Source organism: Mus caroli, unplaced genomic scaffold (assembly GCF_978045245.1).
Source record: "Mus caroli unplaced genomic scaffold, Mus_caroli_1 scaffold_7, whole genome shotgun sequence".
Classification (NCBI taxonomy): domain Eukaryota; kingdom Metazoa; phylum Chordata; class Mammalia; order Rodentia; family Muridae; genus Mus; species Mus caroli.
In genome coordinates, this window is record NW_028227262.1 from 119482182 (window position 1) to 119509195 (window position 27014).

At 43.7% G+C, this 27014-nt stretch overlaps 1 protein-coding gene across 8 annotated transcripts in view; it reads right to left on the bottom strand.

Moving 5' to 3' along the window:
- Positions 1-27014, bottom strand: part of Nrf1 (nuclear respiratory factor 1) — a 107682-nt gene that overhangs the window by 16620 nt on the left and 64048 nt on the right. For all 8 annotated transcript variants that reach the window (XM_021165121.3, XM_029478399.2, XM_085840759.1 and 5 more), the window contains 5 exons: positions 22024-22182; positions 20909-21106; positions 20049-20150; positions 18112-18269; positions 10758-10882 (listed from right to left, as the gene is read on the bottom strand). In XM_021165121.3, the coding sequence (XP_021020780.1) occupies positions 10758-10882; positions 18112-18269; positions 20049-20150; positions 20909-21106; positions 22024-22182 (742 nt within the window). The remainder of the gene's footprint in view (positions 1-10757; positions 10883-18111; positions 18270-20048; positions 20151-20908; positions 21107-22023; positions 22183-27014) is intronic.

Here is a 27014-nt window from a genome sequence, read left to right on the forward strand (position 1 = left end):
AAAGATCTATTTGCAAGAGTGTTGACTTTAACGACAGGCACCAGGATTCTGATTTGGTTACAAGGAGCTGGAATCATGAGAAACTGTAGCCTGCCTTTCCTATACAGAGAGACTTGGGAACCAACGAAGAGGACAATAATATACAGAAGCACATGTTGGCCTGAAGGACACTGGGGTGCAGTGGTCAGTGACACCCACCTACCAGATGATAAGGATTATCTTGAAGTCTCTGCTCAGGACGGACCTGGTCTATGGAATGACTCCCCACAAGCAGAGTATACCTGACCACTAAAGAGCAGACTGAGGCATGTCAAGCTGGCTGGCTGATGTGTGCTAATTCCTTTTGTGATGTTGAGGACCAAATGGAAGGTATCTAGCTTTTTAATGGGCAACAGCTAAGTACTACATTTGAAGGCCATAGCACAACTCTGATGAGCCCTTAAAGACAAAACGCCCAATGGTCTAACATTTACTAGGAAGTCCTCAGTGTCCATTTGTAGTTTCTCATCTTTAAGACAAAGATGAGAGTCAGTTTCTCTCTCATTCTCCTTCTCTTCCCTTCCCTTCCCCATTTCTCTATGTCCTTTCTCTCCTCCTTCCTTTCCTTCCCCATTCCCCTATGTTCTAACACTTTCTAGCAGGGTCTTGCTGTGCATCCATCCCAGGCAGGTCCAAAACTTGCTATGTGGTTACACTGGCCTCACACTTCTGAGCCCCTGTCCCAGCTTCCACAGTGCTAGAATTACAAGTAGGACACCATGCCACGCTAAAAGATATGCTAAGCCCCTACGCTGGGACAGGAGACCTTGCAAAAGGCACTGCTACTTCTGAAGGTGTCTCACACACTACCTCTGCAGGAGGCTAAGTAAGGAACTAGGGAAGGCTGTTGTAGAAACCTTCCAGCTGTGGGGCTGTAACTGAGAGGAAGGCCTGAGACCTCTGTAGGATATGAACTTCCTCAAGTAGACTCTTGTTTCCTTCTCATTTCCTGTGAGGTTTTGTCTAAAGATAACATTTGTTAATTGGCAAAATGGTAAATGGTGGCTGGGTGTCCCCAACACTAACAGAGCATGACAAGGCAGTTTCTGCTACCCTTGATGTCACGGTTATACCCCAGGCCCCTCCCTCACCCCCCCCCCCCATGGGAGAAAGTGAAGTCAGGCAAACTGCTGCCTCCTACAGAGGCTACTGTGGACTTCAGAGTCACTCGGAATGGTGAAGGAGAGGCTTCGGGATTGAAGACTCCTAACAGTCCCTTTCTTCTCTCAGGCCATCAAAAGGCAGGGAATGAGGAGCACCCACAAGATGGAGGACTGAAGAGATTTTTTGCGCTACATAACAGAGTCCACAGCACAGCTTCATCCTCCTATTTCTTAGCAGCATCTGTGTTTGTGGTGCCATCTGGAATTCATCTAGTAGCAATGGCTACTTTCTGACTGCTGACCTTTTGGGCTTTCCATACTTGGTTCTGGGTACCTGGCTACAGGGATCGATACATACAGGGAAGAACCTGCACTTGTGGTCTGTGTGGGGAATAAACAGAGGGAAGAGGGTTCTAGGTGTCGTCACTGCCTCCTGCCTGTCTCAGGCTCTCACTCAGGACTCCACTGTCCTTGAAAGCCCTCCTGCCTTGCTGTTGACAGCCTGTAGCTTCATGTAGTCACATGGGTGGCTCTTCATCAAAGCCATGATGTGTAAGAGCTGAGGAGGAGGGAGGCAAAGCCCCGAAGGTCTGGATGGCCTCCCTGCTAGGAGGAGGCCTTGGTATTTTTGCTATATATATTTTCCAAAAGAAACTTCTCCAGCGATGGCAATGTACTACTAGATTTATTGTAGACTTACAGGCCACTCTAGTGGTCACTAGGTACACGCTCTTATTTGAATTTAATGGTGAAGAAACTATGATTAAAGATTCAGGATATCAGACCACAGATGACAATTTACCACTTCAAATATGATTACTGTAACTGAGTAAATGTCTTAAATTTTAGTTATAATTTACTTTCATTTAAATGGCTACCTATAGAAAACAGCTATCACATTGGATAGAACTTTTTTTGTGTGTGTCATTTTTTTTTGAGACAGGGTTTCTCTGTGTAGCCCTGGCTGTCCTTGAACTCAGAAATCTGCCTGCCTCTGCCTCTCCAGTGCTGGGATCAAAGGCGTGCGCCACCACACCTGGCTGGATAGTACATTAAAAAAAAAAAAAAAAGATTTATTATATGTAAGTACACCGGAGCTGTCGTCAGATACCCCAGCAGAGGACATCAGATCTCCTTACAGATGGTTGTGAGCCACCATGTGGTTGCTGGGAATTGAACTCAGGACCTCTGGAAGAGCAGTCAGTGCTCTTAACTGCTGAGCCATCTCTCCAGCCCCTGGCCGGTACATTTTTAATTATCTTTTGTTCTGTTTTGAAGAGACACTCAGTACACTGCTCAACCTGACCCTGACACTTGGGACTATGTGTCCCTTCACCTCAGAGTCTGCTTCTGCTCCTGACTGGGTCAAGTTCTAGACTCTAGGTTTGATACTATGTACTTATTTGTCTCTGCTAAGGTTTTTTGTTTGTTTGTTGTTTTTGTGATTCTTGTGGCAAAATCAAAGTGGCTCTTTCTCTGACTAGGCTTACCAGGCAAACCTCCTCAATTTAAAGAGTCTCCTCCTTAGAGAAAGTACCCAAGGAGCTGAAGGGGTCTGCAACCCTATAGGAGAATCAACAATATGAACTAACCAGTACCCCCTGAGCTCGTGTCTCTAGCTGCAAATGTAGCAGAGGATGGCCTATTCAGCTATCAATGGGAGGAGAGGCCCTTGGACTTGTGAAGATCATATGCCCCAGTACAGGGGAATGCTAGGGCCAGGAATCGGGAGTGGGTGGGTTGGGGAGCAGGGCGGAGGCGGGGGGAGGGGGGGAAATAGGGGGCTTTGGGGATAGCATTTGAAATGTAAATGAAAAATATCTAATTAAAAAAAGGGGGGAAATCTTTAAAAAAAAAAAAGAGTCTCCTTTTTAGTTGACTCGTGGGGAAAACCTGTAAACCAGCTGACATCTTGGCGGGCTATGGAGGCCACAATGGCAGTGCTCTCTCTCCTGCTGCAGCACTGCCAGGTTCCAGAGCAGTAACCAGCTGAGGCTATCTCAGGCCCTGTTCACGTGCCTGCCTCCATTTTCTTTCTGAGTCAGAGCACCACATCTCACTCACGTCTCGTCTCATAAAAGGAGACCTTGGCTGGTGTGTGCAGGTGCTCTGTGGTCTCCAGTGCACCAGCTGCATTAGGAATGGATCTGCAGTGGCTTCCTCTTGCAGAACAGATGGTGACTGGCTTGGTCTGAATGACATCCCAGGGTCTTAACTCTCAGACATCACCAATGGGGCCAGTGGAAAAGAGGGCCATTTGCCTTCTAGGAAGCCCACAGCAACTACAGTGATACTCTGTGGGGCCTTGAAGATAAGGTGGTAGCATGCAAATGCTGGGATTCAAGGCTGGTGTACAGCATTTGTCACATTTGGATCAGGTATGAATGGTATATAAAATATAATTTCACTTTTTTCTTTGATACAGATTCTCTATGTTTAGTCCTGTCTTAGAATTCACTATGTAGACCAAGCTGGCTTCCAACTTGTGGATCATCCTGCCTCTGGCTCCAGAGTGCTGGGATTAAAGGGATGTGCTACCACATCAGGCTAATTCTAATTTTTCTTTATTATTTTATTCTTTATTATTAATTTATTTATTATTCTTATTAATTATTAATTTTTTATTATTCTTTATTATTAATTCTTTATTTTCTAGTCTGTGTGCATGCGCACCTAGGAGGCCAGCGGACAAGTTTAGGGTGCCTACTGTCTTCTGAGTGAGCAGGAGATGGAACACAGGTTGGCAGGACTGCACAGGAAGTGCTTCTACTCACTGAGCCATCTCATCAGCCCCAAAACGGATTCTTGTTCAATGTCTTTATTTAAATCTCAACACCAAGTCAAAAAGTAATCAGTGCATAAAAGAACAACATGTTAGGAACAACCCAAAGGAGGTGGTGCTTCAAGCAATGCCACCTTGTATTGCCCTCGATCAAGGATGCAGAGAGGGCTTCTTACCCTTCTCAATTGTATGGTTTCCACCTCTGGATCTGTTCTAAGGATGAAAAACGGCCTACACTAGTACTGTGAGCTCTGTACTTCTTGACCCAGTGAGTAAAGTGTGGAGACACCATTCCACTAACAATCTATCGATGTACCCTGGACTCTGCTAAGCCCTGGACAGGAGCCATTTTGTTCCATGCTTACCACCATATGAACAAAGACCAACCATTATCCTAACTGTACAGTTAAGGACTAGAGAGGTTAACCTTCTGCCCCCATATTGCTAGTGATAACAGTATCAGAGCACTTAGCTCACAGATCTGTCCATCTTCCTCAACCTAGCTACTCTAAATACCATATGAGACACAGAGTAAAACGACCCTTGCTATCACTCCTCCCACTCACTGATGCACCACTGCTTGGCATAAGCAATGCACATATACGCTCTACTACTGAACTGTATCCCTAGCCCCTGCCACCTTTTACAGCAGAGGTTCAATCTGTATGTGCCTCAGAGAGAGAGAGAGAGAGAAAGAGAGACACACACACACACACACACACACACACACACACACAGATAGATTACAGACCTCATATTAAAGATATTCTAATGCTCTTATAATACACATGAAGGAGGCTTAGAGGCAGGCCTTAGAACCTCTTCAATGACTTGAATTGGAATGCATGTCCCACCTTCTCCTGTGAGGATGTCACCCAACAGCCCTGCTCCTTTCTCAGAGCCTTCTGCGTGTTCGGACTCATCTTTTCTGTTAACCTTCTTGCTAAGATGACTGGTCAGTTTTCCTTTTCTGTCCTTTTCTTTCTGCTCTAGGTTCTGCACATGCCACACAGTCAATCTACCCCTGAACCACATTCTCAAGCCCTGAAGATCAAACTTGAGAGGTATTTTAATAGCAAGAGTTTTTTAAAAGGACCACAGTGGTGCATGCCTTAATAACCACTGAGTGAGTTTGAGGCTACCCTGATCTACATAGTCAGTTCCGGGATAATCAGGCTACGTAGAAAAACCCTATCTCAAAACAAAACAATGCGAAGAAACAAACAAAAAGGAAGGGGGGTGTGTGTCAGAAAATTCGAGGTCATGCTGAGTGAGGAAAGGACAGGAAGAGCTGTTTCCTACAGGCTTGGAAACCTCTGCTCTGGTTCGGCAGCAGGACAGGCAATAAACAGACTCATGTCTGTAGTATAGCAGGCCTGTGGAGGCAGAAAACTGCTGCCGGAGCCAGGCAGGCAGAGCCGGCTGTGGCCCAGAGGTGAATGGGAGCAGCCTCTTACACAGGCACCGTCAGTGGCCGTGCTGGCCGTCGGTCGGGGTTAGTGTTGACAGTCCTTCAGCCCACTTCCCTCCTCTCAGGTCTAGATGGAAGACTGAGGACAACATAGGCAGTGCTGCTAAGAGGTCTGCAGCAATCAAGTAAAAACTAAGGTCCTTTCTCTAAGGGAACTTCAAAACTACTGTAAAGCTCACTCTAGAATTTTGACTATTTTCTTTCATCCAAATTTAAAAATGGGTCTTTTAACTGACTGAAAATTTCAAATACTGTAATAGAAACAGAGGGAAAATACCAACTTATTTCTACCTAATACAGTACACTAAGATAAATTTCAGATATTTTATAATATTAAAAAAAATCATGACTATATTAGGCTAGGCTGGGCTACATGAGACCCTATCTCAAAATAAATAAATAAATAAATAAATAAATAAATACCAAACCAGCCAAACAAAAATGATCTAACAACCAGAAAAAGACAGTGATAACACACACCTTTAATCTCAACTCTTGGCAGAGGCAGGGGGAACTCTGAGTTCAAGGCCAGCCTGGTCTACAGAATGACATCTAGGACCGCCAGGGATACACAAAACCCTGTCTTGGAAAACCAAGACCAAAACCCCTATAACACAAACCCCTAAAGACCATATTAGAACTGGAGGAAAACGTAGTCAGATACTTAGAAAACACCACTGAAGCTACAAGTGGTGGTGCATACCTTTAGTAGCAGAATTTGGGAGGCAGAGGCAGGTGGATCTTGTGAGTTCAAGGCCAGCCTGGTCTACGCAGTGAGTTGTGGGACATTTAGGGCTACACATTGAAACTTGTCTTGGGAAACAAAACAACAACAAAAAAACCCAACCAACCAACCAACCAACCAACCAAAACAAAAGACAAAGAAAGAAAACAAAGAAAGAAAGAAAACAAAGAAAAAACCCACAGAGCATAAAGTGCCCAGACGCAGTGGCAGACCAGTTATGTCAGCACTTGGGAAACTGAGGCAGGTGCATCATGATTTTGACACCAGCCTGGAAAACCAAAACTGTCTCAAAACAAAAATAACAACAAAAGCAAAAATTCTATGAACACAAAAACAAATAAACAAAAAGAATCAAGCTTTTCCAAGTTAATAGAAAGGTAAAGACAATACAACGTACGTACACATCTATGACAAAGAACATTACTAGGACACGGACAAATAACAGGCAAACATTCATCCATGTTAAACCACAAATGCACAAATGTGGGTAAGACGCTAGCTGGCTGCAGTGGCTAACTCCTGCCTGTGTGACCCAGCAATTTAAGGTCAAGCTGTGGGAGGACTGCCTTTGAGTTTGTGCCTAGTCTGGACTATATAATAAGCCCATCTCAAAAACAGACAACCAACAAACAAAATAATGAAAAAGGTGAACACAGACATTATTAATACTGAAATGTAAATTAAGACAGAACTTATTACCTGTCTTAAAACAGATAAAAAATAAGATTATGCTAATATTTAGTATAAAGTCAAGAAGCAGGTTGTCCTAGTGGGAGAGCAATCAAGCTCAGGATATGCAATACCACATAAACAAACAAACAAACAAACAAACAATAAAGCTGTGCAAATCTTGTGCAAATATAGACAGTGCCATTTTATTGTTTTTAAAAAAACTATCGCTGGGCGTGGTGGCGCAAGCCTTTAATCACACCACTTGGGAAGCAGAGGCAGGCAGACTTCTGAGTTCGAGGCCAGCCTGGTTTATAGAGTGAGTTCTAGGTCAGCCAGGGCTAAACGGAGAAACTCTGTCTTGAAAAACCAAAACAAACAAACAAACAAAAAAAAAAACACAAAAAAACCCCCAAACCAAACAAATAAACAAAAACAAAAACCCTATCAATAAGCTAAGTTACTAATAACAGGAGGCTCTCTCAATTATGGGTAATAAGATAAACTATTACCAAGCATTAGAAAAATGGCCTTTTCAAAAGTTATTTAATGACATGAAGATGGTTAAAATACTTCAAAAAGAGTTACAAAGTAATACTGATAATGCAACCCCTATTTAGTTCGAAAATACTTTTTTTTTTTTGACAAACAGAAAGAAAAGGCCAGATTTAAAAACAACAACAACAACCACCCCTCCAAACATCAACATTCAATCAAGGCAAACCCAAAAATATTGCCTCCTGCAAAGCAAACAAACAGAAAATAAAAGCAAAGACTAAAGCAAAAGCTCCCTTTGTCTTTTGTTTCCCTTCCAGATCTAGGAAGAGGGTCAGCAGCTCTCAGGAGAAGCGCAGGTGCATAGCAACACTCATCTGTTTAGCTCGGCCTCATCTTGTTTTTAGGAAGAAAAGATACCCACACGAATAGTGATAATATTTCTGACATAAAAGCAGGGGCTGCCTGAGGTAGCAGGACCCAATAGAATCCTTTCATTATTTTTGCTGTAAAATAGGAAAGAGGAGAAAAGCCTATAAAGGTTTCTCCCACAGGAGTGCCTATATCCTTTGGTCTTGGAGGCCATGATTTCTGGAAGCACAGGGGATCCGGGGCCTAGCAGAGAAGAGGATGGTAGAGAAAAGGGAAATGAACAGTCTAAAGTGTGTAGCCTCATAGAAGTTAAACCGAATGAAGCCATACTAGGGCCCCACCTTCCTGTCATGTTAGGATGAAAGTGGTGCCCAGAAAAGCAGGGGATGTCTCCTGGGACGGAGAGTGCACTTATAAGGACCGCCCTGTCACCCCAGTCAGGATCATCACCATTGTCTACTGCCTGTGGTTACTTTACTCTGTCAAATTCTGTGGCTAATCCATTCCTGCTCCTCTGCTCCACTAACTCCTCTTCAGGTCAGAAACCGTATCTGAATCGCTCTAAGATCTTCTTTTTGCACTGTTCTTTAGACTGTTCTGGAGTCTGTAACACATTTCCCCCAAGAAGTGTCCATTTCTAAGTTAGTTCTACTCTTACAAGTAGGACTTTATTCTGCCATCATTAGATTCTTCCTGATAATAAACTTTTTGATTTAAAAACAAAAGAGCTCTTGTTGGTTTACTGGCAAATGCTTAAAGTTTATCATTACAAAGTGGCAGGATCTGGAAGAATGAAGACAGCCTGGCTGGTCAGGCCAGCTACCATTAGCTGGGTGAGGGGGAATGCCCAGCTCCAGCCCACAGTGAACCTTATAGCACTCTGGGTGAGGATGTCAGTACAGAAAGAATGCCAGAGCAACCTGGGTCATCTCCCATACTAGACTGCCTGGATTCCCAAGAGCAGATAAAAATGATAGGCTTTTGCCCAGAATCACCGAGATGTGGTACAAGGCACTCATTTAGGTGCATAGAGAACCTACAGTAAGAAAAGGTCAAGTCCAAGTCAAAAATCCCGAACTTGGCATACAATAATTTGCTTGGGAGACTAATAGCTTTTTAATTTTTTTTTTTTTTAAAAAAACTTTATTTTTGAGACTAAGTTCTTCCCATATTGGCCAGGGTAGTCTCGAACTCATGAATGTGCGTGACCCTCCATTCTCAGCCATCTGAGTAGTAGGGCTACAGGCACGTGTCACTAGGCTTGGCTGGAACTGTGGGCTCTTAGATACAGACCACAAATGTTCTTTTATCAAGAATACAGCCAGCAACATGGAAACTACTAAAGAGGAGGCAACTTCTATTACTAGACAGGAGAGAATGTGATTCAACTTTATTATATGGCCCATCAAGCCTATTTGGCTCAATAGCCAGAGCATCTTTAGACAACATCGGTATAAATTTGTCGTTCTGAAAAAGTAAGGCCAGGAAGGAGCTAGAACCCTAAAGCAGCCAGTTCTCTCTCAGATATATAAAGTCTATCAGAATGGGTAACAAAATCTCTCACAAAACCCATATGGTAAGTGTCTTAGCAGTTCCACTGAGAGTGAGAACTGTAGTTCAGAAGGATGCCATGTGGCCAGAGAGCCTACCTTCCCCTTAGTAAGGAGAGGAGAGCGCAGATGGGGACAAGCAAAGGTAAAGCAAGAGGCAGGGTCCTAGCCACAGAAGGAACTGTTCCTTAATTCCCTCCATGGCCCACCGTGTCCTTTATCCTGCAGTACTCTGGCTAAAACCATTCAGGTTAGTGTAAGAAAGAAAGCCCCCAGGTTCAGAGAAAAACAGCCAGTGGTTGTAGTATGTAATTTGTTTTCTTGTTTGGAAAAACAATTCTCAGAAGTGACATTAGCTAGTAGTCCCTACACTGCTCTCTCCTAGAACAGAAAAACCTTTTCCTACTATAAAAGACACATTGTGTCTTCCCCCAAGACTTTCCTGCTTGCAGAGTATTTAGTTCTTATGGGCCGACCATAAAACCAAAAAAACAGTGCTAGAAACCTCTGCCTCCTTCCCTCCACCTCTCCCCTGCTCTCTTTATTCTGAGACAGTCTTACTATAGTACTTCGCAGAGATTGGCCTGCCCTGCCTTCCCAGTGCTGGGATTAAAGGCATGTGCCACTACACTCAGTTGAAACTTCTCTTTCAGACATTTAATGCCACTAAGGAACTCTCTGCCTAGATAAAAAGATGTTATCTATTTACCCTCTTGCCAGGACTTTTAAATACCAATCTCTCCCATACCACAGATAAGTAGTCAGGCTGCTAGGCACAGGCAGTGCCACAGATCAGGCTGCTGCCCTCTCACCCAGTCTTCTGAGACACCCCCGGGAGCCCAGGTCTTCCCCACTGACTCCAGAGCCCGCTGAAGTGGATCCAAAGATCTGGGTTGGAGCCATAAGTTTTTGCCACCACACTTGTATGAACTTTACCCTTTTTGTTTATTCCAGATAGTTACCAATATCCAGGAAGTCAAAGAGCTGGAAAGAAAGGCAGGGTGGTGGCAAGTCACTGTCTAAACCCAGATGGCCTTGGTAAGGCCACATAGAGCACAGAGGACCAACCAGAAAAGTGCGTTCATCATGGCCTATTGCATATCCTGGGTCAGGTGACATGCTGTGCTGTGCCTTTTGGCCTGAGTCGGTGCGTTCCACCCACCCATGGGCGTCTCTACTGCAGTCAAGATCAACAACTTACCCTACCCCATAGGACAGTAAAGGAAGGAAGTGCTCTAAAGCAAATGCTTAAGTATGCCTCAGCACCTCTCATCTTAGCAAAACAGCTAATTTTAAAAAAATACTCCAATCAGGTAGCCATTATTATAGCATTTTCCTTCAGGGAACCTCAAGAAGCCTATTAGTAAAAGGAATCGGGGGCCCCTAGATTTTCCTAGGCATTAATTGCCTATCTACGAAGAAAAACTCAAACCAAGCTCAATGTCTTTCTAACAGGTTTGTTGCCAGCTATATCAGGAAGGTTTAAGTGGAAACAGGGAATACAGTCAATAAAATATTCATGATCTCTTACCATTAGCATCTTGGACTCCAGTAAGTGCTCCGACGGCTGCTGCGGTTTCCCCAGACAGGACTATCTGTCCCCCACCTTGTAAGGTGGCTTCAGCCAGAGTGGCGACAGCATGGGCGGCAGCTTCACTGTGGGTACAGAGATAGGACAGGGGTATATGCAAGATGAGTCAAGGCACAACACTGTCTTCCCTAGGCTCTTTGGTCACCAGGGCTAAAGAGTAGGAGTAATTTCAGAGATTATAAACAGCTAGAAGAATCGCAAGTCATACATATTTTCTAGAGCTAATGTGAAGTTTTCTTTAAACTGAGATATGGTAAGGAGTGAGGTCAGAAGATGCTCATTATCAGTCCTTCCTTATTGATATCAATGGTACAAGTGCAAGCTCTGATCCATGCTCATACAAAACCATTTTGGCTGTCAATCACAATGTTTCCTCTTCTGCTCATGACAACATAAGGCGGACCACTAGAAGTTATCCTTTTATGCCAAAGATGAATGATAATCTAAGCAGTCAGCAATCTAGACTTGTTATCTGACCCATATTAAATAATAACAACACAGTTTATATACATGCTTTTAAATGTGAAACAATGGCTGGCTACTAACTTGAACTACCCAGCTCCTCCTCTTGCTTCACTTCTATGTAGACATCACTACACATGGAGTCTTGGCATTTAAAACCATTACCATAAGACCAAGCTTCTTATCTCCTAAATTCAATGGGAACCATGACCTCCCTTTCCTACAAGGCACAGAGCAGAGACAGCTGCTGAAAGGGAGCTCATGGTTCTAGCAGTTTGGGAACCAGTTTTCCCTTCTCCTTGCGATCTGCTTTTACTATATAAATAAGCATCCATTTGTCTTGACTCTGTAATGTCACGCCCTCTAAGACATACCATTATCTTTTCATTTAAACCACTTAATAAGACATATTGTTTAATTTTTATTATATATATATATATATTTTGTTTTGTTTGTTTTTGGTTTTTTGAGACAGGGTTTCTCTGTGTAGTCCTGGTTGTCCTGGAACTCTGTAGACCAGATTAGCCTTGAACTCAGAAATTCGCCTGCCTCTACCTCCCAAGTGCTGGGATTAAAGGTGTGTGCCACCACACCCGGCTTTATTTTTTAAGGAAGAAAATTCCTAAAGAAGACTAAAATTTGCCATGTAAATTTCAATGATTTTAAAAACAAAACAAACAGCCCAGAGGAATTTCCGAATCTCCACTATGAAGATGGAGCTATCAGCTGACAATCTGGGGTTCCTGAGGGAGTACCAGAATTGACTATGCAGGCTTTGCACTACTCACATTACCCTCTTACACCCCAGGCTCTAGTGGAGACTGGTGAGGGAGTAGGGACTGGCTGGCTGGTACAGACAAGTCATGAGCAGACCATACCAAAGCATACCTTATTACATACAGTTCTTTCATTGGAGAAGCTCAGCAGATAAAGCAAGGATACAGTAATGCCAGGCCAGACAGACAGACAGAACTAATCTGCTTTGCTTTTAAGCCCTGCCCCCTATGTAAAATGAATATGAACACACACACACACACACACACACACACAGGACCTTGCAGAACTTAAATTCTCAGAAATACTACCTATCACATATCAAACAAATAAGCAGAATCATACTGAAATTTTGTTTTGTAGAGCTGGAGGCCAAAGCCAGCACACACTAGGGCATCCCTCAGAAGTATGGATGGAGCAGGCGCCACTTAGAAGATGAAGAAACAGGGTTATTCTAGAAACAAAGGAGAGCCTTTGGTAAAGTCTGTGCTTTCTATAGAAAAACTGAATCTCCCGCTAAACTAAAGAGTTGGTAAGAACACTACATCAGGCATCAGCTCAAAGAGTTGCGAGTGGGTCCTGCTTTAACTGGAATTACTTGGAAGGCTGAGGCAGAAGGAACACCCAGAGTCTGAAGCTTACTGGGTCTTGTTCTGGGTTGGTTGGAGTAGTTAGAGTCATGTCTGGGGCCTATAATGCTACTTATTTAGCAAGCTGAGCAGGAGGAATATATAAATTATGAACTATGGAGTAAGTTCAAGGCCAGCCCTGGCACCACTGTGACACCTTGTCACAAAATTAAAACTTAAAAATACTGAGAATATATACAGCTCAGGGGGAGAGCATGTGCCTAGCATGTGTGAGGTCCTAAGTTCAACTCTTGATACGAAGGGGAAATATATACTTTATGGCTGGAGAGCTGGCTCAGTGGTCAAGAGCACTGGCTGCTCTTGCAGAGGCCTCAGGTTAGATTCCTAGCACCCATGTGGTGGTTCCAGTTCCAGGGAAGCTGAAGCTCTCTTCTGACTGCCAATGGGACCAGGCATACATTTGGCATACAAACATATGTACATGTATGTATACTTATTCATATAAAATAAATATTTTTAAAAATTCATTATTTAAAACTGTAAATACTAATTAAAATACTATCACTAATTTACTTTGTAAATTTTAGTCACAATCCACTTTCACACCAGAACAGATTCCAACACTGCATGTGTACTGGCCAGGGATCCACCCCCTCCCCTCTTTCAAAGGCACTGTCCTGGAATACACCCAATGAGGCTAGGCTGGCAGTCAGTGAGCTCCAGGGATCGGCTATCTCTACCTCCCGAGCACGGCTGAGTTACAAAAGCAAACCACCATACCCCGTGGCTGGGGATAGGAATCAAATATGGCACTGCCCTCCCCCCACCTCCTAACACTTTACTACGATATCTCCATGCCTCTCATCAACTTTTTTTTTTTTTTAAAGATTTATTTATTTATTATTATATGTAAGTACACTGTAGCTGTCTTCAGACACACCAGAAGAGGGCGTCAGATCTCATTACGGATGGTTGTGAGCCACCATGTGGTCGCTGGGATTTGAACTCTGGACCTTCGGAAGAGCAGTCGGGTGCTCTTACCCACTGAGCCATCTCACCAGCCCCATCAACTTTTGTAGATGTCTAATTTTTTTTGTTTGTTTTGAGACAGGGTTTCTGTGTATCCCTGGCTGCCTTGGAACTCACTCTGTAGGACCAGGATGGCCTCAAACTCAGTGATCCACCTGCTTCTGCCTCCCTAGTGTCGGGATTAAGTATATGTCTAATTTTAACCTACAAGAAAGAGTGCAGTCCTTACCTACTATAGGTAAGGATGTTCGGGTCTACATTATCTATCCCCTCTTATTGGACCAATGTCAAGTCAATCTATATACTAAAACAACATATTTTATATGTAATACATAATATTTATTACTATACACTATTTTAATATACATTCATATCCATAATATGGTTAATACATATAGTCTTTATCAGTTATATGTATATATTAATATAAAATTAAAATGTCTTTATAAAAAGGGGGTGCCGGGCAGTGGTGGCACACGCCTTTAATCCCGGCACTTGGGAGGCAGAGGCAGGTGGATTTCTGAGTTCGAGGCCAGCCTGTCTACAAAGTAAGTTCCAGGATAGCCAGGGCTATACAGAGAAACCCTGTCTCGAAAAACCAAAAAATAAAAAAAAAAAAAATAAATAAAAAGGGGGTGGACCTTTGGTCAAAATATTAATATGTCATATTAATATATATGTATATATAAATAATAGCTCTAATAGTATTTTTTGCTTGAAGAAGAGTATAAGAATATTTTAAAATGTCACAATGCTTTCTAGATATGTGTATCAGTATTATCAGTCAATTAAAAGAAAAAAGAATGAACTTTATTTTAAAATATGGTTCATTTTCTTTTCCTTCCTTCCTCCTGCCCCTTGACTTTTTTTGTTTGTTTGAGCCTGGATGATAAGCAGATTCTAGCCAATCAAGTGCTTCAAGTGCCGATAAGGACAGGTACCATCATGCTCTGCTTTGCTTCTTTTTAAAGCAGTGGCCACAGTTAAAGAAAGGCATCTTCTAAGCTCCCTGGAAAGAAAGACCAGGCCCCAGCTTCCTTACAGTGCTGAGTGGAAGCAGTGTGGTCAACAGACACAAAAATGCTGTATTTACAAAACAATGTAAAGTAGGTTTTTCCTAAGGTAAATACAGGCCCAGTGAACAAACAAGTTCAAACCTCTCCCATGCATGCATCTATCTCAATGCAGGGCTGCACTGGGGGGACTTGAGTCAGAACCCTGCAGAAGGGTCTGGTTCAGTGCAGAAGATCCTGGCCAGGGAGGCACAGTTGCCTCCTTGCCCTGCTGCTTGTGCAGATGAAGAGATGTCTGGGGTTTTGTTTTTGTTTTGTGTGTGTGTGTGTGTACGCACGCACATGTGTGTGATGCTCTCCTTTATTTGTTCACTATGATTCCTTTCCTGCCTCCTCCCTAAAAGTGCCAGTTTATTCTTTATTTTATACATTAAAATGAACACCAATTTCAGTTTCTAATACTGATAACTCTTTAGATTGTTAGAGCCCCTTTAGATTTGTTACAAAGCCAGGGTGGGCTAAGAGGCTGTGCAGCTCTGGGTCTTGTTCTGACTTGCTGTAAAAACTCTTTTAACAGCATAGTTGAAAAACAGGTCTGTCCTGCAGCTGTCCCCACTTCCCCTCTAGTGGATGAAGGAACCCTACGCCTCCTTAGGCCCCATCCATCTGCCTTTCCTCACAGCTTGCTTGTCCTTTCTCACCCTGCACTCCCATCTGCTGTTTATAGTGCAGCAGAGGTGCAGGTGATTAGAGAATCATGCTTGTTCCAGCTGTACCTGAAACAGACTAGGGCAGATTATGGAACCACCTTGTTACCACAGGAACAACCACCAGCATTCTCTGTATTGTTCATCAAGAGGATTCCAACAAGGAATTTTGAAGGGATAAAGGGATCCCCTGTATCTCAAGCACACTGACTCACTCAGTAAGGGGTTGTTAGACTCAACCCTCCTGACAGAGCAGTCACCTGTGGGTTACAGTTTGCTGTGCTGCCAGGCTTGGCTTCTGGCGGAAGTGGCAACACATCACCCCAGGACTCACTGGGGCATTGGACTGATTGCAAACAGATTTCAACATCTCTTTTCTCCTTCAAGCCACAGTGACCCCCCACTCTCCTTTCTGGAGTAAACACTGCAGCTGCATCTTAGTTCTGTTAACAAGCCCTCAGGGGATACCATTATGTTCACTGCCTTTAGAAATAAACTTTATCCTCACAGCGAAGGGAGCCAGAATATGCCTCAGATTTTCCACTATGTGCAGGGTTCCCAGGATACCACACTTCACTGGAAGTTCAAGGTGTTGGTTGCAAGGTTCTGGTTTTGTTGGTTTTTAGTGATGGCTTGCTTTACTTTAGACCCAAAGTAACAGTAAGGGGACACCAGTCCAAAGGCAGGTGGGTTTCCCTCCGAGCTTTTAGAAATTTATCTGAGTACCTTGAAGGAAGGAGTGGAAGAAGGCCATTTCCACGATTCTGCAGAGCACACATCAGTGGCCCCAGGACATGTTAAGTCTTAAGAGGACAAGAGTGAGTGCATGCTTGAGTCTCAGTCTTAGAGTCTGACCAACCATGTCTACATCATGACTGCCTTCAAATCAAGGACTTTCAAACCTTTAAAAAAGCATACCTAGGCTTTGGTTTGCCTTGTCCTAACTGGCTTTATACTTATATCCCACTATAATCAATTCTGATAGACAAATCTTAAAACACAACCTAAATCCAGGGCCTCATGCAGGTCAGACTCCCCCACTAACCTCAGTCCCCAGTCCCTTGCAGTATAACTTAAATACCATGAGCATGGTGGCTCACACCTATAATATAATCCCAGTACTCCAGAGACTTTAAGACAGGAGGAATGCCGGGTGTGGTGGCACACGCCTTTAATCCCAGCACTCAGGAGGCAGAGGCAGGTGGATTTCTGAGTTCGAGGCCAGCCTGCTCTACAAAAGTGAGTTCCAGGACAGCTAGGGCTACACAGAGAAACCCTGTCTCGAACCCCCCCCCCAAAAAAAAAGACAGGAGGATCAGCCACATGTTCAAGGCCAGCCTGGGACAGAGTGAGTTCTAGATCAACCTAGGGTAGAGTGAGACTCCCTGGAAACAAAGAGGTGGGAGGAGAGGGGGTTGAAGAGAGGGAGGAAGGCAGGGAGAGGGAAAAACGAAAGAAGGAAAGGTCGAGGGAAGGAAGAGAAGAAATGAGGAAGATAGACTAGACTTAATTCTCTGAGTGCTAACACGAGCAGGTTCCTCTAGAAACTTCATACATCCTGTATTACTGAGTTCCGAAGTCTGTTTGTGAATATTACCCTACAAAAACAAAGAGGAAACTCACACTAGGCGCGAAATTTCTTAGGGGCAAATGGCTAACAAAGAGTTTAGCCAGGATTCAAACCAGAAATCTATGTGACCTTGGGATCCTCTTGTCAGTCAACACATTGTACAGCCTCATACAGCTCACTGCACACAAGCGTATCTATCTGTGCTCTCCAGCCCTCGAAAAACAAAGACAAACAAACAAAAAATACCAGCCCTCTATCCCTACCAACCTAAACCTTTTTAAAAAAGCAGCTTAACAACAAAAAAGATGCCCCCAAACTACACTTTAGCTGGCTTTTGTATTCCTCTCTGGATATCTACAATGCTCATTCTAACATCAACTCTTATGTGGTTCACTGAAATTAAGTCCCAGGCCCAAGGAGGATTTCTTTGACAGCAGAGACTGCTGCAACACTCCTCTCTACTCACAGCTCACCCGTAAGAGTGCTGGCTTGCCAGAGAGTGCAAGGACTATGTGAGTTAAAGACTGCACACAATGATTAGCAGCGGCCCTGATCCTAGGCTCTCACTCACACTGATGCCTTCAGTTCTTTCAACACCTCCTCAAGGCAGGGAGAGGCATACAGTTAGTCTACAGAAAGAGAGCCTGGGCGCTGAGTTTAAATAAACTGCTCAAGGTCAGCCAGCCAGCAAATGACAGGGCAGAGTGACTTTAAGGTCCCCGTTCTTACTGATTAATAAAAATTCTTGGGTCTGCTGAAAATAAACTTGGGTCAAGAGTCAAGAATAAAGGATGATGACCTTTCCTGTCAACACTCAGCAGGAAGTGGCCAGAAAGGAGCATGCAATGCTGTTTTGGGAAATGCCTCTCTCTTTCTGCAGTGTGTCCCTCCTAGATAGTCTTCAAAAGAAAGGGTTCAATGTTTCTTGGTGGGGCTGGCTAGAAATCAAAGTTCTATAGCTCAGCATCAGAATGTCTGTTTTATGCACGAAGCCCTGGGAGCTCCATGCCCAAGACTGAAGGAAACAGCTCAGCCTGCAGTGTCTTATGAGCTGTGTGTGTGTGTCCCTGTCGGCTGTGACTGAAGAGGAACGCGGCAGCTCTCTTAGCACAGGCCTGCAATCCCATTCTTCCCAGCCCCTGCCTCCACCTGTTGAGGGCCATGGTGACAGTGGCTCCCTGTTGCATCTCCTGAGAAGCTGCCACTGCGGCTTCTGCCAGTGATGCTACCGCCTGGGTGGCCTCTGATGCTTGCGTCGTCTGGATGGTCATTTCACCGCCCTGTAACGTGGCCCAATTTTGTTCCACCTGAGGCAGAAAGGACAAGGACAGTCAAAAGTCAAAACATAACATTATTATGTTTTTCACCAAATGAATGCACACAACATGGCCTATAATGTATAGGGAGGGCTTCAGCAAGCTGTATTCTGTGCAAAAAGGGGGGACTGTTAGAATTTACATTTGAATTTGATTGTGTCTATACCAAGTAGTTCTGGAAGCACTAAGAGAAATCACTGAAAATACTTGGAGGCCAGTATGGTAGCACATGCCTAGCCCAGCACTCAGAAGGTCCCTAGTCCCCAGGTCGGCTTGGCCTATATAGTAAGCCCGTGTCAAGAGATAGGAAGGGAACGAGACAGGGAAAGATGGATGGAGGAAGGGTATGGGGAAGAAACAAAGAAATTTGTTGGGTTTGGATGGGAGGCAGAGGCAGACTTGGCAGGCCCTGCTTCTAAGCAGTGCTTTCCTTGGCCATGTTGCCTGAGCCTTGTTCACCCCTTCCTTCCCGTGTGAATGTATGTGTTTGTATGCTACCATGTCCAAAGAGAAGGCTAAGCCCAAGAGGTAGAGTTATTCAGAAGATGTCCTACTGCCTTGCTGAGAAAAACTCACTTTGCTGAGGCGCTTCAATTGGTGGCCCCTGTTATGTCTGGTTAGAGCAAGTCACTGTAGCCATTTCAGGTTTTCAAAACTGAGTGTGGAATGCCTGCTTGCCTTGCACAGGACACACTTCTATCCCAGAACCCTTTGTTCTTGCCTGCCCCCTCTAGTCCGAGCTCAGGTGTATGACTCCTCTCCAAAGCACACAGAAGCAAACCACCGCACTCCACAGGGCCCTCTCGCCCTTCCTGCTGCTGCTCAATGAATGCTTTCCCATGGGTGTCCTTCCCACCCACCATGTATGGTCCCTGTGGACAAGAACAGTTTATTGTCTGCTATCTGTTCTGCAGAGCCTGGCACAGGAGACAGAGCAGTCACTGAACGTATGGCAGGAGAACATACTTCTGTCTCTTCCTACTTGTTACTGAACCTGTCTATATTTTAGCTAAATCCTACCAGAGTGTGTCATCTAATCTCAAACCCATCGAACCACTTTAAGCTCACATCTTTAATGTCTTTGTACTTTGGTGGCTTTTTTCCTTTGTCCAGCAGAGTCACACATACCATTATCATTAGATATCATTTAAATTTCTGATGTCTAATGCATTCAACATGACCAATACCAACTGATGGTCCAAAGGACAACAGAATCTATTTTTTTTTTTTTTTTTTGGAGACAGGATTTCTCTGTGTAGACCAGGCTGGACTGGACTTAACCTCACTGAGATCCACCTGCCTCTGCCTCCACATGCTGGGATTAAAGATGCATGTGGCACCACCAAGTTTGGGTACAGAATCTATTCTTAAGCCAACTACATCTTAAATAAATTACATACTTATAAAATCAACATACATAGTTTAACCTTTTTGCAACTATGGAGATTGCCTATACTTAGCATGGGAGCCCTCAAATGGCCTTTCTTGTAAAAGTATGAAAGAGAAAATCCCTTTTATTATGTTTATATTAAATACTGTATTACAAATGTGAAATTCTAAGTTTCTAACAGGTTGGTTTGGGCAGTAGTGATCCATGAATTTTAATTATTACAATTAACACAATATTAGATACTTCTCCAAATTGTCATGGTTGGATAAATACTAAAAGTTTCACATATTGCAAGGCTGCTCCTTCGTCTTCTGGGCCTGACTTCTTCCTACTCATTCATGAACTACTTCAGTAGGGAAATACAGAAACCCTTTTCTTACCTCTCCATCAGCCACAGCAGAGTAATTCACTTGGGCAACAGTGACTGTGGTTGGCAGTTCTGAAGCATCAGCCAATGTGGCTACTGTTGCCCCTGTACCAACCTAGGAAACACAGGAAGTTAAATGCCAGTAGACAGACCTTCTACCTGGCCCTCACACATAAGCTAAGACTAGCTGAGCCCCAAATTCAGCATAATATGCCTCCTGACAGGAAGAGAATAACTAAATCAGCTCTCAGAGACTAGCGTGAACCAATATTAGAAGAGTAACTGCATTCCACTCTGGAGTTTGGTGCCAGTCAACCAACACTCTACACTCTAACCCCAACCTGAACTTTAGAGATTCCTCATCTGTCAATAAACACTGTTCCACTTTAGAAAAGGTATTTCTCTGGCACATACACATCTATCTGTCTTTCTCCCTTCCTCCTTCCTCAAAAATCCTCCTCTGTTTCTCTCTCAGATGATGGGGATTGAAGGTGATGGTCTTCTACACGATAGCTGAGCATTCTACTATTTACTGGGACCCTAACCCAAGAAACAATTTTCAGGTGCTTTGATTGTAAAAGTTCCAGAAGCTACTTATAGCTCTGAATTAAATAAAGCACATGCAATGTAAAATATGGTTCAAAGGATGGAGATAAGATGTGGCCATGTGGGTGAGGACTTTCCCATTTCAAGCAGAATAAGAAAATGAAATAAAAAATAAATGAAACTGTTTGGAAGCGACTGCTAGGCAGGAAGAGTGAGAGCGAGAGCAGCTGTTAGGATGTGCAGAGAAGAGCGAGCACACAGGAAACTTCTACCATTCGAGGTGAGATAGCACCGAACCACCTCCCCTGAGACGTCAGGCTTACATACCTGGATGAGCGACACGGTGCCATCAGGGTTGCTGAAGGTCTGTACTACGGTCTGTGATGGTACGAGATGAGCTATACTGTGTGTGGTGGTGGCCTGAGTTTGTGTTTGCTGATCTTCAAAAGCATATAAAAGATCCTCCCGCCCATGTTGCTTATAACAATTTTTAACTATGGTCCGTAATGCCTGGGTCCATGAAACCTGTCATCAAAAGACCAGGAAAGCATAATAAGCCACAAAGAAATTGGGGATTTATGCTACCACAGGAGAATCAGGCATGTGTGTAATTATCAAACCTTGTATAGAGTTAGTTTAGGACTTCCCACAGAATTATTCTGGAGCAAAGCAACTGATGGTTTTCTGTCCTTCCTTCTTAACCACGTTTGGATTTTGCTTTTGTGTCCTATTTCAAACTGAGGCCAAACTCTCCAATTTCTCCTAAGAGGTAACACTCTGATCAAGAAGTATGTATTATGTCTCTTTGTATGTATGTATATTATCTGTGTGTGTCTGTGTGAGTGTATCCTACATGTGTGACGGTGCCCATGGCAGCCAGAAGAGAGTCGGATCCCTGTAACTAGAGTTACGTGTGGTTGTGAGTGCTGGGAATTGAACTCAGGTCTTCTGCAAGAACAGCAAGCTCTCTTAACCACTCAACTAACTCTCTAGTGATTTGTTTTGTTGGTCTGTTTTTTGTTTTCAGGTAGGTTTGGTCTAGAACTCATTATGTTGTCCAGGCTGGCCTCAAACTAGAGATTCCATGCGCTGGCCTGCTGAGTACTAGCATTACAGAATGCCACCAAACCTCTCACCAGTGGTTCTTGCTAATCAGAAGCAAGGCTATTTCTAAGCTTTCAAATGATTCTTACTTCCAAGCTTCTCTGGTTTAAAGCTTTTACAAAAGACATCTATGAAGAAACAAAGTATAAATCCAGAGCCTTTCCAGATCTTTCTGTGTACGTGACAGGAGTAATAAACAAGAGGGACTGTATATCGGAGAACAACCGACTGCTCTGGAGGAAGAGGCCTGACTGTTATGAAATGGTCTGAGACTTGTACCAACAGAAACTGAGGCGGGGGACCCAGCATGGCACACTAATGAGCACTGAGGAACGTACCCTTTGTTTTTGCTCTTCTGTGCGGACATCACTGCGGACATTAGCCCATGGGATGTCTTCTGGCCACCAGATAGGCTTGCAGCTTTCTTTCCCCCAGCCTGGTTTCCCTCGACCTGTGGAATACTTGAGCATCTCTGGGATAAATGCCCGAAGCTGAGCCTGAAAGACAAGAGCATGGTCATCACAGTGATCTCATGACCAACACATGGGATGTGCACCTGGACTCCACACCCCTCAGACCACCAAGCAGGGAGCACTCCTAAAAGTCCAGAAAGTTCCGAATGGGACTGCTGAGAGCTCACTGCTTCCTACAGTTACTTCTGCTCCATGGCTGACTAAAGGAGGGTACTCCTGATGATTAGAGATCTGAAAAGCTACATTTTGTAGACTTGTTCTTAAAAGGACAACAATGCCTATCTCCAAACATGATTTGTGCCTCCAGAGACACTACTACACTAAGGGCTGATCTTCCTTCTCTAACTTCCATGAGTTAAGGGTCCATGTCAAGGTGCTGCTAACACTGTTTTGGAGAGAGCCAAAACAGAGCTACACAGAGAAACCCTGTCTCGAAAAAACCAAATAAAACACCAAAAACAAAATAATAATAATAATAATAATAAATAAAAATATGGAATCTCATTATACCAGAAGATAATTCAAATAGTTATACAGCAGGGGACCATGCAGGCAAATCATCCATGCTTATATGACAAAGATAGGCCTAGTGACTTCCTGTGTGGGCCATGCCATGGCTTCTCTTCCTAAGTGCTTCGGACTCACACATCTCCCACCCTCAAGCCGTGATATAATACACTTCATGTATATTTGGTTCTGAGGCATCAAACAGAGGGCTAATAGAAATATATCTTTGTAAACCCATGCTATCAGCTGCCTCATGAGGTCCTTTATCCTAGTTTCTTGATTGTCTTTTCTAGCCTCGAGCAGAAAAGGGCTTATATACATTTTCTATTTCTTCATTTAAAAAACAAGAGCACAAATGCACAGATGAAATAAACTGATGCTACAAACTTAAAAGTTCCCTTTTTAGTCCCATTAATAACAACTCACAAAAGGAGAGACTTCTAAACTGTCCCAAATTAAAAAAAAAAAAAAAGATTCATCTTATTTATCTATCCCCTCCCTCCCACCCCCCTCAGCCTGGCTTTGAACTTGAGAGTTTCCTTCCTCAGCCTCCTCAATGCTTAGACTAGAGGCATAGATCATCATGACTGACCAGAAAGGGACTGACTATATGGGGAAAATCAGTTACCAGTTGTCCAGCATAGAAACAGTTAAGTAATTCCCTTCCAGAATTTGACTCTGTGTCTTCTTCACTGCAAGCTGGACTAATTAGTGGTCCTGGAGAGGTTGGAAGAGCAAAGCCTCTCAATGTGCTTGTTAAGGAAGGTCTGTCTGTAATCCACAGGGAGACAATCAACAGGATCTGACTGTTCAGGCTCTCCTTAATTGGGCTAGAATAAGCTTGCTTGGCTGCTCTCATTCTGACCTAGGTCTCTGTGTGTGCCTAAAGGGCCCTAGGCTGCCCAGTAAACTTACTCCAAGCACAGTAGGAAATACTGCTCCTTCCAGGGTACAATCAGAGAGAAAGGACATCAAGTCCAGGTTAATAGCAAATAAAAGTAAAGACTGTAGGAGCTGGAGAGAGAGCTCACCGTGAGGAACACTGGTTGCTCTTCCAGGGGAACCCAAGTTTGACTCCTATTCACTCCATGGTAGTTCCTCACCCTCCCCACTCCCATGGTAGTTCTAAAGTCTGTTAAGTGCAGTTCCAGGGGCATTCAATGCCCTCTTCTGGTATCTACAGGCACTGCATGCATGTGGTGCACAGACACACCCACATACAAAAATAAAGATTACGTGGAAAGCAAACTGGGCATGGTGACTTGTCTGCAATCCCAGCACTTGGGAGGCAGAAGCAGGAGTATCGGTTCAAGGTCATCCTTAGCCGAGGCAGCCAGACGTACACAAACTATAGATGGTTTTAAAATAAGATTTTCTCAAATGCTAAACAGCCTAACTGAAGGGCTGAGACATGCTGCTAAATGGAAGGTAGAACACACTATTAGCATATTTAAGATGTGGGTTTCAATCTAGTATCTGGAGAAAAGACAAAAGCCTAAACCAGCTAAAATGAAACGATCGTTCCTACTATGCTAGCAACTTGCCCTTAGAAAACTCAGCTCCTTACCTGCTGCTCAGCAAGTGTATTATCCTTAACACATGCTGAATCAGCATTGGCCACTCAGTCTCTGTCTCTACATCAGGGGTATCGGACGCTCCCCAATGGTATTTAAGACTCAATTGTAAGAAAAAAACTTTCAAGTTAGCGTGTCTAACAATTCCACCTCTACTGGTCAGATAATACAAACCACCACCATATCTGTGAGTTAGGTATCTAAGGTTCACTCAACTGTAAGCAAATACCCAGGGTTAAAAAAAAAAATTACCTGTACTGAATATGTACCAACTGGTCTTTTCCATAGTTATTTCTTAGATAATACAGTCTAACAATCACATATGGCATTTACATTGGATTATGTATATAATGTATATATGTGTGTGTATATAATGTATATAATGCAATGCAGAGATGATTTAAAGTCTATAGAAATATCTCGTACAAACACTATGTGCCATTTTCTGTATGTAACACAGTGAGCATTGGTGGATTTGGTTATCAGTAGTGGGTTCTCTATGGACTCTGAGGACAACTGTCTAACACATAAGAGAAAGTAGCATATATTAAACCATGCAGAAAGGTCTCTAGTCTACAAGAAAATTGCGATGAGGCAGAAAAGGTAAACTGGAGATGATGTTTTATCTGTGTGTATGATCGATCCATGCATTATTACGAAGGTCAAAGGACAACTCTGGATGAAGGTCCCCACATTTGTTACAACGGAATCCAGCAAGCAAGCTGGCCTGCGAGCTCCAGGCCATTCTCCTGTCTCTGACTCCAATCTCTCTGTTTGGATTAGACATATATCACCATGCCAGATTTCCTATAGTTCTGGGGATTTGAATTCAAATCTACACACTTGTGACAAGCCCTCCTCCCTCTGAGACACCTTCCCAGCCAGGCCTTGTTATTTTAATTTGAAGTGAGGAGCTTGCAGGCTGACAGTTACATACATAGGAATACATGTCTGAGTGTGTACTCGAGGGCACTAGAGAACTAGAGCACGGCTGACAGTTACATACATAGGAATACATATCTGAGTGTGTACTCCAGGGCACTAGAGAACTAGAGCACGGCTGACAGTTGCATACATAGGAATACATATCTGAGTGTGTACTCGAGGGCACTAGAGAACTAGAGCACGGCTGACAGTTACATACATAGGAATACATATCTGAGTGTGTACTCCAGGGCACTAGAGAACTAGAGCACGGCTGACAGTTACATACATAGGAATACATATCTGAGTGTGTACCCGAGGGCACTAGAGAACTAGAGCACGGCTGACAGTTACATACATAGGAATACATGTCTGAGTGTGTACTCCAGGGCACTAGAGAACTAGAGCACGGCTGACAGTTACATACATAGGAATACATGTCTGAGTGTGTACTCCAGGGCATTAGAGCACTAGAGCACGGCTGACAGTTACATACATAGGAATACATATCTGAGTGTGTACTCCAGGGCACTAGAGAACTAGAGCACGGCTGACAGTTGCATACATAGGAATACATATCTGAGTGTGTACTCCAGGGCATTAGAGCACTAGAGCACGGCTGACAGTTACATACATAGGAATACATGTCTGAGTGTGTACTCAAGGGCATTAGAGCACTAGAGCACGGCTGACAGTTACATACATAGGAATACATATCTGAGTGTGTACTCCAGGGCACTAGAGAACTAGAGCACGGCTGACAGTTGCATACATAGGAATACATATCTGAGTGTGTACTCGAGGGCACTAGAGAACTAGAGCACGGCTGACAGTTACATACATAGGAATACATATCTGAGTGTGTACTCCAGGGCACTAGAGAACTAGAGCACGGCTGATAGTTACATACATAGGAATACATATCTGAGTGTGTACCCGAGGGCACTAGAGAACTAGAGCACGGCTGACAGTTACATACATAGGAATACATGTCTGAGTGTGTACTCGAGGGCATTAGAGAACTAGAGCACGGCTGACAGTTACATACATAGGAATACATGTCTGAGTGTGTACTCCAGGGCATTAGAGCACTAGAGCACGGCTGACAGTTACATACATAGGAATACATATCTGAGTGTGTACCCGAGGGCACTAGAGAACTAGAGCACGGCTGACAGTTACATACATAGGAATACATATCTGAGTGTGTACTCCAGGGCATTAGAGCACTAGGGCACGGCTGACAGTTACATACATAGGAATACATATCTGAGTGTGTACTCCAGGGCATTAGAGAACTAGAGCACGGCTGACAGTTACATACATAGGAATACATGTCTGAGTGTATACTCCAGGGCACTAGAGAACTAGAGCACGGCTGACAGTTACATACATAGGAATACATATCTGAGTGTGTACTCGAGGGCATTAGAGAACTAGGGTAGAATGACTTCCTTACTCGCTAGCTGGATTATCTGCACTACCAACTTTGGTTCAGAGATGATGAAAGTGGCTAATCCTTATGCGAATATAGTTGCCTACAGTTGCTAGCACAAACACTGGCATCCCTTGAACACTGGTTTTTCTCAATCTCATTCCCTCCCCACTCAAAGCACACTGCCATAGAAAACATGGGACGAGCCGCTGTGAAACTGTAACCTCGCTGGGCAGTAGTGGTACACACCTTTAATCCCAGTACTTGGGAGGCAGAGGCAGGCAGGTTTCTGAGTTCGAGGCCAGCCTGGTCTACAGAGTGAGTTCTAGGACAGCCAGGGTAATACAGAGAAACCTTGTCTTGAAAAACAAAAACAAAAAAGAAAAAGACAAAAGAAACTGTAACCTCAGAATGAG